Genomic DNA, 14081 nt, shown 5'->3' with positions numbered 1-14081 from the left:
TTTTTATAAAGAGCTGTACAAATTTTTAAAATAGAGCTGTGGTTCACTATTTTCCATTATTTTCCATTTCCCTACTTCCCTTGGTATTCTTTGAATGAGGCTTTTTGGAAAAGTGCCTACCCTATAGTAAAAATAAGTGAATGAATAAATGGACGCAATATATCTGCTAAAATTAGTGCAATCTAATTATTCTTTTTGACTGTGATTTCACCCACCTAGTCCATCTGGGACCACTTTTAAAAGAATGCGATCAGATCATTATTCTCTGCAGTCTGAGAAAATGATTGATTTGTGTGAGTCAATAAGTAATGTATGCAGTTGCCGTGTTTTTCAAGTCAGTGACAGAGCAGATAACCAAACTACTTATCTGTGAATCCTGGTCATACATAAGTGGAAAGAGTAGCAGCGGCAGCAGACAAACTAAACCAGGGGTGGCCAGCCTTTCAACTTTAGGGCTTCTGGTCCTTTAACAGTTGCATAAAGGAGAGAATTTCAGCAGGTGCAGATTGTCATCTGTGACACAATTGTTAAAGGTCCAGGAGCCCTCAAGTTGAAAGATTGGCCAACTCTGACCTAAATTGTAGTATAGTCAAGAACTATTTAGAGTTCCAAGAACATAGAAATATCAGCTGAAAATCATTTCTAAATTAAACTATAGAACAATTAAAAAAAAATAAAAATAAAAATTGCTGTTATTGGAAATTCATGGCCCAGTCGTATGGGGGATGCTAGTTTCAACAAAGGTTGTTGCTTGAGGTGTTGTAAAAGGCACTTCAGAAGTGCAGGGAGCTCTGCACTTCTGGGTGACTGCCACTAATGGTGGGGTGGACCAATGCACTGCGGTGGTGAAGTCTCACCAATGTTGGTAAGTTGGCAGCATGGTCAGAAAGGGGCAGAGTGGGACGATCAAGTGACTTGCACCAGATGCTATCCCCTCTGGATTGCCCCTTTGTGTCCTCTGACTTGTGCCAGCTAAAGAGCTGGTGCAGGTCCACAGAAACCCATTGTTGGTCAAGGGGCTTACAGAGGAGTAGGGGACAAATACCCCCCTCCCCACAGCAGCATGCAACACAACCTGTTTTAGCACAGCTGCATGCTATGGTGAGGAAGGGCTGTTTAAGCTCATTTAAAGATCTGCAGGGTTCCATTGGTCTTTTTCAAACATGTGAAAACTGCTTGGTTTGTAGTATTTGTAACTCTTTCACCTTAACACTCGGCATATTTACTTAAAAGTAAGATCCATGGTTTTCACTAGAACTTCTAATTAAGAGCATTTAAAACTGCAGAATGTACTGACAATATTGGCTCTTAACTGGGCATCTTTAAAAAAAAATTGCTTGCTAGTAAGAGATGCAATTCATGTTTTCTAGGTAAAAACAGCTGCTATTGCAACAGAAAGGAATGGAAAACCTGAAAACAATACTATGAACATTAATGCTTCCATTTATGATGAGATTCAGCAAGAAATGAAGAGAGCTAAAGTGTCTCAAGCATTATTTGCAAAAGTTGCAGCAACTAAAAGCCAGGTAAGGGCCTCATCAGGCATGGACAAGTTAATTTGCCATTAATGCTTTTCCAGCAACTGTTCCACTATGGAATTTTGTTGCACTTTGTGGAGGAAAAGGGTAGGATGAAATATGGGCATGAACCAGAAAAGGTTAAGCATAATTCAGCAAACTTACATAAGAAACCAACTGTGCTTCAGTAGAATCCCAAGAGCTCTTAAGCATGCTTGTCTTTCTCTAGATTGTTCCCTTTTATTTTGACAACACATTTTGCTATTACTCTGATGGAAAATAGGCTTTTGTCTGCCTGAATAGATAGCTGTCCTACAGAATAAGGGTGCACAAATCACCAAAAAGCCTGTTTTCCCATTTTTATGCCACATTACCTCTTTAGCCACAGAAAATAATTTTTTATTGCCATTTGACCTCAGTATTTTCTTATGATTCACAGTTTAGCAGGATATATTTTTTTTGATTGATTAATATGGGGCAGCCAGTTTTTTACAGTCTGCATTCCCAGTTTGACACTAATATAATAACAAACAGAAGTTCTGTTCTTGGTGTTGTCTCTTTTGCTAAATGATGCATTGACTTAACTTTAAGGAAAGTCTTCTGATATACACCTAACATACACTTTGTATCTTACATATAGGAATAGGAAATATTCCTTTGAGTTATAATGAATATATAGCACTCAGATACACAAAAGTGATCAGCCAGATGTTTCTGGAATGTTTATAAACATTCCCAGACAAACACAGAGTATATTGTGCCCAGTTTGTAGCAAAAAGAGTGACACTGCCTTTGAACATGAGGGCTTCAATTTGGCTGTTGTAGCCGATATGGATGTCTCCTCCATATATTTGTCTATTTTTAAAAAGTGAATCTATGGTAATTCTCAACACTACATTGAGCAGCATTGAACTTCATCAATTGTGCTTTCTATGAAAAAAAAAAAACACTTCTGTTTGTCTTGAATCAGCTCCCAGTCAGTTTCATTTGCAAGTGCTTCCCTTCATTCCCTTCTCCCCACCCCAGGTCAGGATTGTGTTGGGGAACACTGAGAAATGCATCAGCCACCTTAATTTTGTGCACCAAATTTAGGTTTCCATTAGCTTAGCCAGCAGGGAAGAGGCAATGTGAAGCATTCTTCTTCTGAGTTCTAGAATTCTGTTTGTTGGTTACACTTGATGTGATACCAATAGAACATTGGGAACTGGCTTTTATATAGCTTTTCCTAAGCATAATACTGAGTTTTCTTTTAGAGATGCATCAGCATACAGAGTTGATGTAAGTTTTATTTTATTTGTTATTAACAATATTTATGTACCGCTTTTCAACCAAAAGTTCACAAAGCTATTTTACAGCTATTTTCAAAAGCTTATTTTACAGATAAAATCGAACAAACAAACTAAAGGCACCCTGTCCCAAAGGGCTCACAATCTTAAAAGATGCAAAAGAACACCAGCAGACAGGCACGAGAAAAGTGGTGAGGAAGGCCAGTTTCTCTCCCCCTGCTAAATAAAAGAGGAGCATCAACTTGAAAAAATGCCTCTTACCCAGTTAGCAGGAGTTAACTGAACTGTTAATCCCTGCTAACTGTGAACTGACCTCTATGAACCGATCACAAAAATCTCTGTCCTTGTTGGTTACCACTAACCTAGATTGCTTCATACTTGACTCAGATTTTCTGTGTCTCCATTTGCATTAATTTGACCTTAACATTTAATCTCATCTGCTGTTCTGTCAGCTTGAAAAGATCCTTTCTGGACTTCTGCACGTTCTGTATAAGATTTCACCATATTGAATAGTTTTGTTTTGTTTGCAGAATGCCTTAATAGTTCGTCTCTCCTGTCTGTAGATCATATATGAAGTTAAATAACACCAGCCACAATACAAATACCTGGAAAACTCCACAGTTTATAATGTAAATTGTCCATTTATTCATACCTTCTGTTTCCTGTTTTTACCAGTTTCTGATTCATAAAAGGACTCATTCTCTTATCTCATGTTTGCTGGCTTTCTTTAGTAGAGACTTTATAAAAAAGCTTTTTGAAAATTCAAGTGGCTATTCACCACTATATCAATATTCTCTTTTTGTACCAGTCATTCTAAGGTTGAAGCTTTTGTTGTTTGCATATAAATACCGATCCCTTTTGAACCTCTTTAAATAACTTTGCATATAATTTTTTAACTTTAGTTTTGGGTTTTCTTTTTTTAAAAGTTGGCTTTAATTAGGTTCAGTGTCACTTTTCCACCTTGCCTCTCTGAGATCATACAACGTGCAGATCGTTGTCCCTAAAGGATAAGTCATCTCAAACTGGATGATTTCTGCACCTGTCGACTTTGCTCGAGAAGTCAGTTTAAAACTGCAGTATAAACTTCTTTGATTTTAAGATTTTAAGCACTCGGGTTTCATTATAATTCAAGTGATGCCACTATCAAATCTATGTGTTTTTTTAAATATAACATTATTTTTGTATAATGAAGTTGGCTAGAAATTTAGTATGCTGACATTAATTTATTGAAGTGATGTTAATGTATTGCTGGAGGCAGAAATGGCATGTAGGATTGTTTGTCAGCAAAGCTGTCATGCACAAGTCATGCATGTTAGCTGCAAGTAGCAGTACATTCTTTTTTTCTTTTAGAAAAAAAATAACCTTGTGTTTCTAAGAACATTAGCAAATGCCAGAATAGAGCTCAGTGTAAAGTTGATATGTGAGAAAGCCAGAGAAGATACAGATCTTCCTAACTGATCAGGCCTATACATTTGTCTCAAGGAAGAAATGTGCTTTTCCATTCTTGCCGAACTGACGCAATGTGACCTCTTTATCAAGAGTGTATTTGGGACTTTGGTGCTGTAGTTTGCTTTGCTATTTCAGCCTCAACTTTGGAAACATTTGCAGTTGGGAGTCACTCCACCTCTCATTACATAGAAAAGATGTTTCTTTTTAAAGTTATATGCTGTAAGGAATTCTTAAAAGGATATTTTGGAAATGCTATATCAAAAATGATTAAACTCAAGCTGTGGACTGTAAAAAATTATAGCTTTACAGGCCACATGCCTGCCTACCCTTCAATCACTGTCAAAGTGATAATTTCTGCAATAATATGTTTCTTTTATTGTGGTATTCTAAACACCAAGTGCTGTTTAAACATTAAACTGAATTGTTTATGTTAGCGCTGTACTCAATGTGTCATACATCAGGCCACTATAATCTCTTGTGGAATGTAAAATTCTGTCATGAATCATGGCTTGTGTATCGGAAATTACTGTAATTTGGATTGGAAATTACAGGACTCCTGAAATGTTTCTAATTATGATAGAATGTTAACCAGAGCTTCAAACCTGTGTGCTTCTTTAGATGGCTCTTATTTTCATGCAAAGGTTATGCATTTAAGATGTATCAGTTTTGAGCACCCCACGGAGTTATGCATCTTTTGTGTGTTCTGCTCAGCTATGATATTGTGTCCCTAAAATTGCTGGGTTCCTATCCCTGCTTGTACATGTTGATTCCTGATTTTTTCCATGTACTAAAAAAAAGTCTCATAGGATCCTTCTTATTCATTTTAAATCTAGCATGTGTTTTTCCCCCTCAAATAGAAAAGGCCAGTGTGAATAACAGTACTTGAGGAAAAAGGGAGTTGACACTTAGCTGAAAATAACCAAGTAAGCTGCAGCAAAAGTTTCATCACTTAGATAATTCTTGTGCAAAACGCACAGGCAGTATTACACATCCATCCAGTTATTCATGTCTGAAGAATATTGACATGTAACTCATATATGGCATTTAAAAGAATATCTTGCTTAATGTGAAAGAGCACTTTATGCCGGAACCCCATCACCACTGTTAGTTTTTAACTGCACCACTAACTTTAAGGTGTGGTTTTTCAGTATTAAACTTCTGAGTTCAGGTTCTAGATGTTAGCTGTGTTACCTGATTGTTTGCTCCTGCTTTGATTAGCATGGCCAGTCTTGCAGTGCTCCAAACACTTAAATCAGTGGTTCTCAAACTTTTCCGGCCCACGGCTCCCCTGATCCTTGTGGCCATTGGCCACGGCTCCCCATTACATCACCACACCTCAGTTACCCCCAAAATGGGGATGAAGGTGTTATAATTATACACTAAAAACAAAAAAACAGCTGCCAGCACTCTGAGGCTGCAATCCTTACCTGAGAGTAAGCCCCATTGAACATAATAGGACTTACTTCTGAATAGACCTGGTTAGGATTGTGCCCTGAGTCTGTTAACGGCACACCTGGAGGCTTTTGGAAAGGGGGGAGGAAGAAGTGATGAATTTGCTTGGGGAGGGGAAGACTTAGTTTCACATCAGTTTGTAATTAGCAGATACACACAAAACAGAGACCCAGAGATTGTTTGGCTGCAATCCTAACCTCACTTTCCTGGGAGTAAGTCCCATTGAACATAATAGGTCTTACTTCTGAGTAGACCTAGCTAGGATTGTGCCTTTTGTCTTATAATAGCAGCCAACATGGGAAGTACCCCCCCCCCTCCAAAGGAGGCAGGAAGAAAAAGGGGGGTGGCTGAAAAGGAATGGGTATTTTTATTTTTTTTATTTTTGGAGACAAAGCTTCACTGATCAAGAGCGGCTTTTTTTCTTTTTTTGAAGGGGGAGGAAAAAGAAAGGTGAAGATCCTTGGTAAAGCTGACACAGAACCCAATCCTATATAGGTCTACTCAGAAGTAAGTTCCATTTGAGTCAATGGGGCTTACTCCCAGGAAAGTGTGGATAGGATTGCAGCCACACTGAGCAAGAACACATACACCCCAACATGCAGATGCCACCCCTATTCCCCCCCAGGCAAAACAGAGGAATACAGGCTGTGGCATTTGGCCGCCGCCACCACCCCCCACTAAGAGCAGGCCGGGCTCCCTCCTTCTCAAGTGCTTCCCTCCCCATTTGAAGCCTGCCAGGATCACGCCCTGTGCTGATGGCTGCCCAGCCAGCCTTCTCTCCCACCTCCTCCCACCATATTTCACACACCCTCCCCACCTCACACTGCCCCACCCACCTCTTCACAGCCACAAGTAGGGAGGTAGCACGTGCAGCTGAGCTGAGCAGCTGTGGCCACCTCTCTCCCCAAGATGCCTTAAGACGCTCCTGGGGGCTAACCACGCCTCCCTAGGGAGCCCAACAGCACAGATTGAATACCTCAGACTTAAATCATCCTATTGTAAAAATGTATCTAAGAAACACTTTGCCAAGTCTAGAACGCAACTCATACACACAGCTGCTGCTAAGAAAAGACTACTAAGAAATCTCAGGAACATGCAGGGTTTTGATATATTGATTTATTTTACTATATAAACTCTTTGTGAATGACTTTTGTTGAATATAAATATAATTAACAATAGTAAGCTGCCTTCAATCACATCAGATCATTAGTCCCTCTAGACATGTGGACTTCCCCACATGTCTTTGCTGACAGGTAATAATTCTCCAGGATTTCAGACAGAGATCTTTCCCAGCTCCTCTTGGAGATGCCTGAGAACTTGGGACCTTCTGCATGCAAACTGTGTTCTAATGCAGTCTTAGTTCATACTTTGCTGTATGATGATTTCCTGAATGGACCACTGAATTTCTGTAAGCTGAAAATCATCTTGTTGAAAAGATAAGACCTGCTAAAAGAAAAAATGTAAATCACCTTTTAACACACTGTAGTGCAACAGCAAGTTCTTTTTGGGGCAGATGGGAGGCAGCACCATTCCCCCTCCCCCCCGATCACGTCACTCAGGCTGCTGCAGGGACTGGGATGCGCTCACTAGTCCTTGCATCAGCCTTCCTGGGGTGCAGGGAGCCCTTTGTAACCTTCTGCAGGGCTCTCCAGGTCTTGAAAAGTGAAAGCACAGCGATCGTGCTCCACTTCCACAAAACCAGAAGTGGAGTGCAATTGCTGTGCTTTTACTTTTCTAGACCTGGGGAGCCCTGCAGACCCTCGCTCAGGGCTCCCTGTGCCTCTGGGAGGTTGCTGCAGGGACTGGTAAGTAAATGCCAGTCCCTGCAGCCCCCTTATCGACACAATCTTGGGGGTCACATCGCATGCCTTCCCCCTGCCCCTTAAGGGGAAAGTGGCCAGGGCTCACAGGCTGGGGCGTGGTGATGCCCCAGTTTGAAAAGCCCTGCTGTAGTGCCTGTTGCAAGTTCAAAATGGAGCTTTTGGTAGTAGTAAGGATAGTTGCTGCATGCTAAGAGCAAGGATAAGTCATCATAACCCTAAAATTTTATAGAGAGTGAGCCAGAAATAGTTTTCTCTCTGACTTACTATTCCTAACTAGGGGCCACATAGCCCTTTACAATAGTAGAACATACTTCCACTTTGGTAAGTGGGCATATGGCAGAATGCTGTGCATGCTGCTGGTGGCCTTTTGGGGCTGTTGCCACAAATAGAATCAGTGCCAGAGGCCAGCTTCCTCCAGCAGCAAAGATAAGCTGGCAGTGGAACAAGTCAAAGCAGGGAAAGTTTGGTAGGTGGAACGAGTTAACCCAGGGAAGGTATGGGGGAGTTTCTGGGCAGGGAGGGGGCTGGTAGGCAGAACAGGGAAGGGAAAAGGTGGATACCCAAGGCACTGGCATATGCCAGGATCCTAACTTTACCTAACTTTACCTAACTTTATCAGGATCCTTTACCATCCTTGGAGTTGCTCCAGCAAAATAGCTGGTTCAGAACTAAGGACACCCTTTGGGGCAGCGGAGGCTTGCCCCAAGGTAACATATGTTCCCTTACCTCAAGGAGACCTTCAGACTTCCTTCCTTCCCCCCCCCCCCAGATGCAGTGCACACTCCACTGGTGTGGCTGCTTTGATGAGGGCGTAGCTAGGATTAGGCTGTTTGGTTTTAAATAGTCATTTTTAAGTTTTAAGTAATCATTTTATTCTTTGTTCACCAGTCAGGACTTTTCCTTTCTCTCTCATTCCATATAATTGCATGAATTATTTAGATATGTAAAATAGAAAGTAACCATTAGGGTGGGTGAGTGTTGTCGGACTTCCCCACTGCAACCATGTTGCTTGAAGATGATAAATTTGCAGGGCTCGGACTGTTTTTCTCCCTTGTGATGTTTGGTGTTATATGCCTTCTAGTCCTACATCACTTTAAAAGGCAGATTGGCACCAAATTGTGGTTTGAGCAAGGCAACTCCACACCTCCCTTTACCACATGGTAGTGCTACCACGCACAACAGCTGTTATTTGGTAAGTTGAATAGCACCATATATGGCCCTGCCATCCCTCCAAAAAGGATCTTCTTATTACATAGTTAATATCATGATTTGCTTAAATTACTCCGGTACTAATTTTCTGGTATGAGGGTTTGATAGTATTTTTATTGTTTTTATGAAGAACTATTCATCTGGTATATCATTTTAGATGATCATTTTTTAAAAATTTGATTGGCTTTCACTTGTTTGATGCATTTGTTGCATTGCTATAACATAGCTCTTTGTATTAGTTTAAGTATGAAATGCTGTATCCAGAATAGGCACTATTAAGAAATTATTTTCTCATTCTCAACCTCAAAGATGAACATTAACAACGGAAACTGTATTAATGCTAGATAAAAAAATTTCTTTAATTGAATGCCACTTAAGGAAAACTTCAAAATGAGCATGATCAAGTCCTAAATCCTATTGTTTTAAGTTAAGCCCATACTTAAATGTCTTCTGCTGCAACCATTAGGACTATAAAGTCCAGCTTTGACTGAATCGTTCCTAATGTAATTTTACTAACTCTGCCTATTGAGTGTCCTTCATTGGACAGAAAGGCAGGATATAAATCTCTAAAATAAATAAAATATGCAACTAAAATGCAGTCCTATGCAACTAAGGGCCAAATCTTATCCAACATTCCAGTGCAATTGCAGCTGCATTGCAGTCCTGAGGTAAGGAAATGTCTCCATGACTGCCCCACCACCACAAGTTGTGGTGCACACCCTGTTGGCAAGGCTGCATCAGTGCTGGATTGTTGAATAGGATTGGGCCCTAACATTGTTGGCATCCTTCAGTCTTGGAAGACTATGGTGTCACGCTCTGAATGGTGGTTCTGGAACAGAGTGTCCTCTCCAGTGCGCGAAGCCTGGGTAAAGTAGATATGGAGGATAGGCTGTTACCCATGCAGCAAATCCCCCCTCTCCACGTTGCTGAAATGGTCCAATGGAAAGGCAGAGGCCAATACGGTTGGTTCCAGTGACGTCGCAGGAGTTGCCAGAACGTGACTGTGTTCAGCCATGAACTGCCTCAGGGACTCCGGCTCCAGATTTTGCCTCGAGGTTGACTCCTGAAGCCTTTTCCATAACTGGATGTAGCCACAAGGCAGTGGAGGTTTGGGATCAGAGTTTTCCTTCTCTCAGATGAGCTGCCTTCCCAGGCTGACGAGTCCCATCTACCCGGTGGCTGTTTAGTTGCCTCTTACGACAAGTACAGCCAAACTGAGGGCCTATTCTTATCCCCAGCCCCCAGGGCCCTAACATAGACTATAAACTTAAAAGAAGCAACGCTACATACATTATCCTTCAGGAAGCAGTTTTTTTTTTTTTGTTGTTGAAAGGTAAATACATTACACTGTGCCCAAAACAATATTTGCAGGCAAAGCACAATTATGCACAAAGGTGCATTCTCTGATCCCCAGCATAGACTGACTGGGTTTTATTAAACTATTCTGAAACAATTATTTGCATGGAACATTCCTGTGTAGCATAGACTACTATCTGATAATATTCAACACTTCACCCAGCCCCAGGCCTTGTCTTGATAAACTTGTTTTTAGAAGTTAAATAGCACTCTGTGTACTTCCAACAATTTGATACAGACTGCTAGTGTTGGCCTGCTCCTTTGCTGCATGTTACAATATATTGCTTAAATTCTGGCCCTTCTGGCTTTATCATTCCAGTTGGTCAGTCAGTTACTGCAGCTGAAATTAATAGGGACTCATGACTTGGTAGTGAACTATTTCTTCAATACTTAGCTATGAGCATTTTAATGGGGCATTAATGAGCATTTTATATTAATGACACTTCATCCAGCATCCTCCCTTTATTCAAAGTTTCCTTGTAAACATTGTGCGTATTAAAAACATAAAAGAACAAACTGTTCTTAAACTTCTTGTAAAATTATACTCCTATGCTTCCATTTTCCATATGTATCTACCCTTGAGGAACTTCACTGGGTAGGACCTAGTTATAGTGGCTAAGAGAATGAGTTGCAAATTAGGACTTCCTTAGTTCAAATCTTGTGTTGAGAGGTGGCCTTAGTCATGCCATTTCCTCTCAACCCTCATTCTCCAGCTGCTGTAGGGGATAATAAGGTTTATTTGCCATGCAAGGAGATTGTTGTACATCAGGGTGCTTAGCACATTCAAAGAGCACTATGCAAATGATAAACGTTATTATTGAATATCTTGTCTTCCAATTCTCTTCTCTGTACTGTCTGTGTCTCTCTCCCTCTTGTGCTCTCTCACACACGCACTGTTCCTATTTCTGCCCCAGGCAGCTACACAACGTCTTCCCTATGCCCCCCCCCCCACTCTCTAGTTGAGATAACACAGGGTCCAATCCAGAGCCCTACATGCTGGCTCACCACTGGCGCATACTGTCACAAACATGCCGTAAGGTACATTTGCGAGCCCTTACCACGGGCCCAGCACTGGCTAGCTCCAGCACTGGGCACACATTCCACAGCCTGGTGGTCAGTGAGACCACCTGGCAGTGGAGAGGTGAGTGGAGGTATGCGTGGAGGCAGGGAGGAGGTGTTCCAGGGTGGGGGGAGGCCGGTGGAGGGCAGTGAGGAGGTGTGACATGGGAGGGAGGGAGGGGACCCCCGAGAAGCCACCATGGGCTGCCCATTTGTGCTCAGGATGCTGTGGCAGCCATTTTGGTCCCGCAGCAGCCCTACGTTCTGGGCAGCTCAGGTTTGGGCTGCCTGTACACAATGGTCAGGAACTCCTAGCCCCACTCCTGTCTTTCTCTGCACTCAGAGAGATTGCAATCCACATATTAAGAAAACCTTTGAGTTTTCTGTTCATAAATTTTGTTAGGAATTTTTTTCATTCTCAAGTTCCAATTGACTTGCCCATTCATTTGACAATCATTGCCCTAGAGCAGGGGTGCCGAAACCCCGGCCCTTGAGGCCTCTCAATGCGGCCCTCAAGGAGCCCCCAGTCTCCAATGAGTCTCTGGCCCTGCGGAGATTTGTTGGAGCCCACGCTGGCCAGATGCAACTGCTCTCAGCATGAGGGCAACTGTTTGACCTCTCAGGTGCTGTAGGATGAGGGCTTCCTCCAGTGCTTGTTGTTGCACGTCTGTGATGCGGTAGCGGCAGCAAAGGAAAGGCCAGCCTTGCTTTGTGCAAGGCCTTTTATAGGCCTTGAGCTATTGCAAGACCTTCATTCATTCATATAAGGTCATCTTTAATATATTCATTTATGTAAACTTATGTAAATTTATTCAAATTTTAAATGTAAATTAATCCCCCCCCCGCCCCTGACACAGTGTCAGAGAGATGATGTGGCCCTCCTGCCAAGAACTTTGGACACCCCTGCCCTAGAGGTAGTTGTGGAATATAAAAATCAATGCTCAAACATCAGCAAGGAAGTAGTGTGGAGTAATAGCTCAGAAACTGAGTTGTAAATCAGGACTTCCCTTGTCCAAATCTCACCTCTTAAGATGAATGTACTAGATGGTCTTAAGACAAGCACTCATCCTCAGGTCCTCCATCTGCAATAGGGCTTATCAATACTTACCTTATGGGGAAGTTGCAATGTAAAGCATGTGTTCAGAAAGTGCTATTTAAATGTTAATAATTATTAAAAATCAAATTTAAAATGAAGGGGTGAAGTAGGGCTAAGTAGTAGTTAATTTAGTAGAAGCAACTTTCTAAGCATTTGTTTCAAAGCTGCTGGTAACATGCAAGTATCCTGCTTTGTCCAGACAGGCAGGTGCTGGAACTAGGCCATTCAGCTTCTGGTACTTATTAGCATGTTTTAATATTATAGTGAGGGGGGTAACAAAAAATTGATGTTATCTCACTTTTATCTGTACAACCAGTAAATTTAGCATTGCTGCTGCCTCTCTTATCTGCCAACTATATGCTTAGCAGTTTTGCAAACTTTTGAACATTACAAGAGACTCTTTGCACATGATCATGTATAAGTGGAGACTTGTGAAATTTATTGAAGGCAGTCAACGCACCCTGCTCCCAATCATTCGTAAGCTCCCTTCAGGGCTTGGCCTTGCTCCCTGTCTTGTTCCCTGTCTTGTTGTTTTTTTTAAAAAATAATAATAAATTTTTAATTTGGAAATACTAAGGAAAAAGAAATTGTCTTACTATAACATATAAATAAAGCAGCTGCTTTGGAAATGGGGCTGTCCTATCCTATCTCTCTTCCTAGACCAGATCCGCTAACACATATCTACTCGGACATGAGTCAGCAATTTAACAGGTGCCGGTCCAAGTAGACCTTTTGCCGCTGCCGAGGTTTTCCCTGGGGCAAGGGGATGAATGTCCCCCTACCTTGAGGAGACCTCTAGACTGCAGAAGACCCTCTTAGGGTACAGCACAAGCCACACTGGCCCTGCTGCATCAGCATGGGGGAATTTCAGTAGGATTGGGTTGCCCATTCCAGCTTTTATAGACACCTAGTACCGATGCATAAGTTATAAGTAAACAAAGATATGCCTGAGCTGCTGAAGGAATAGAATTGGTAGCCCTCTGAAGTCTGCTACCACTGGTGCAACCCTATACAAGCATTGTATCATTCTGGCTCCTAATGTTTGTTCAGTAATTCAGCAACACAGTTATGTTGAAATAAAGCAAGACAGCAAATTAAAGAGGTCCTTCACGCTTAAAAAAATGAAAGTAGAGATAAATGGTTTGGTATTGATAACCTAAAAACCTTGAAAAACCTGAAAGCTGACATGGATACAATCCTATGCACATTTACCTAGAAATAAGCCCTCCTATATTCATAGCTTTTTTCAATGTAAACATGAATAGAATTATGCTGCAAGTAGAGTGATAAAGGGAATAAAATAGTAATCTGTGGAAAGGTATGTTCAGGAAAAACCTACGTTGTAAATCTCCAAGCTTCCATAGGAATAGGCTTCCAGGAATCCCTACTCAAATATCTTTTGGTTGCTTGCAACTCTTTATTTAGTTTAGTGGAGAAAACCAGGAATGGTAAAAATATTTTAAATGTATCATTCCTTAAGCTAACATGCATCTTCCTAGTAATTTTACCCCATCTGGTAATGCTGTGTTGTAAAATGAGCTCATGTGATATGCACTATGTACATAACGGGTTCCGTAACTCATCAGGCTTCAGTGTTGCCTCAGTACCTTCGATTCAGAAAATCAGATCATAGGCTTCATGCTGTCATATAATAAGGTGTCTGATCCTTATTACCAGTTTGTTGATGCACAGACTCCTTCAAATTGACCATTGCAACACATGGTTTCCCCTGAAACTAGCTGTGATAATTAGTGTGGCTCTAATGAGACAGAATGTCACTGATCTTGTGCTGAACTGTCGAGTATCGACGCTACGGATGGCAACTGTCATAGCC

General features: G+C 41.4%; 1 protein-coding gene across 6 annotated transcripts in view; it reads left to right on the top strand.

The window, feature by feature from the left end:
- SATB1 (SATB homeobox 1) overlaps positions 1–14081 on the top strand; it is a 150214-nt gene that overhangs the window by 101378 nt on the left and 34755 nt on the right. For all 6 annotated transcript variants that reach the window (XM_066627516.1, XM_066627519.1, XM_066627518.1 and 3 more), the window contains one exon: positions 1371–1526. In XM_066627516.1, the coding sequence (XP_066483613.1) occupies positions 1371–1526 (156 nt within the window). The remainder of the gene's footprint in view (positions 1–1370; positions 1527–14081) is intronic.

This window comes from Tiliqua scincoides, chromosome 5 (genome assembly GCF_035046505.1).
Source record: "Tiliqua scincoides isolate rTilSci1 chromosome 5, rTilSci1.hap2, whole genome shotgun sequence".
NCBI classification, from domain to species: Eukaryota; Metazoa; Chordata; class Lepidosauria; order Squamata; family Scincidae; genus Tiliqua; species Tiliqua scincoides.
This window is presented reverse-complemented; position numbering and strand designations above follow the sequence as displayed.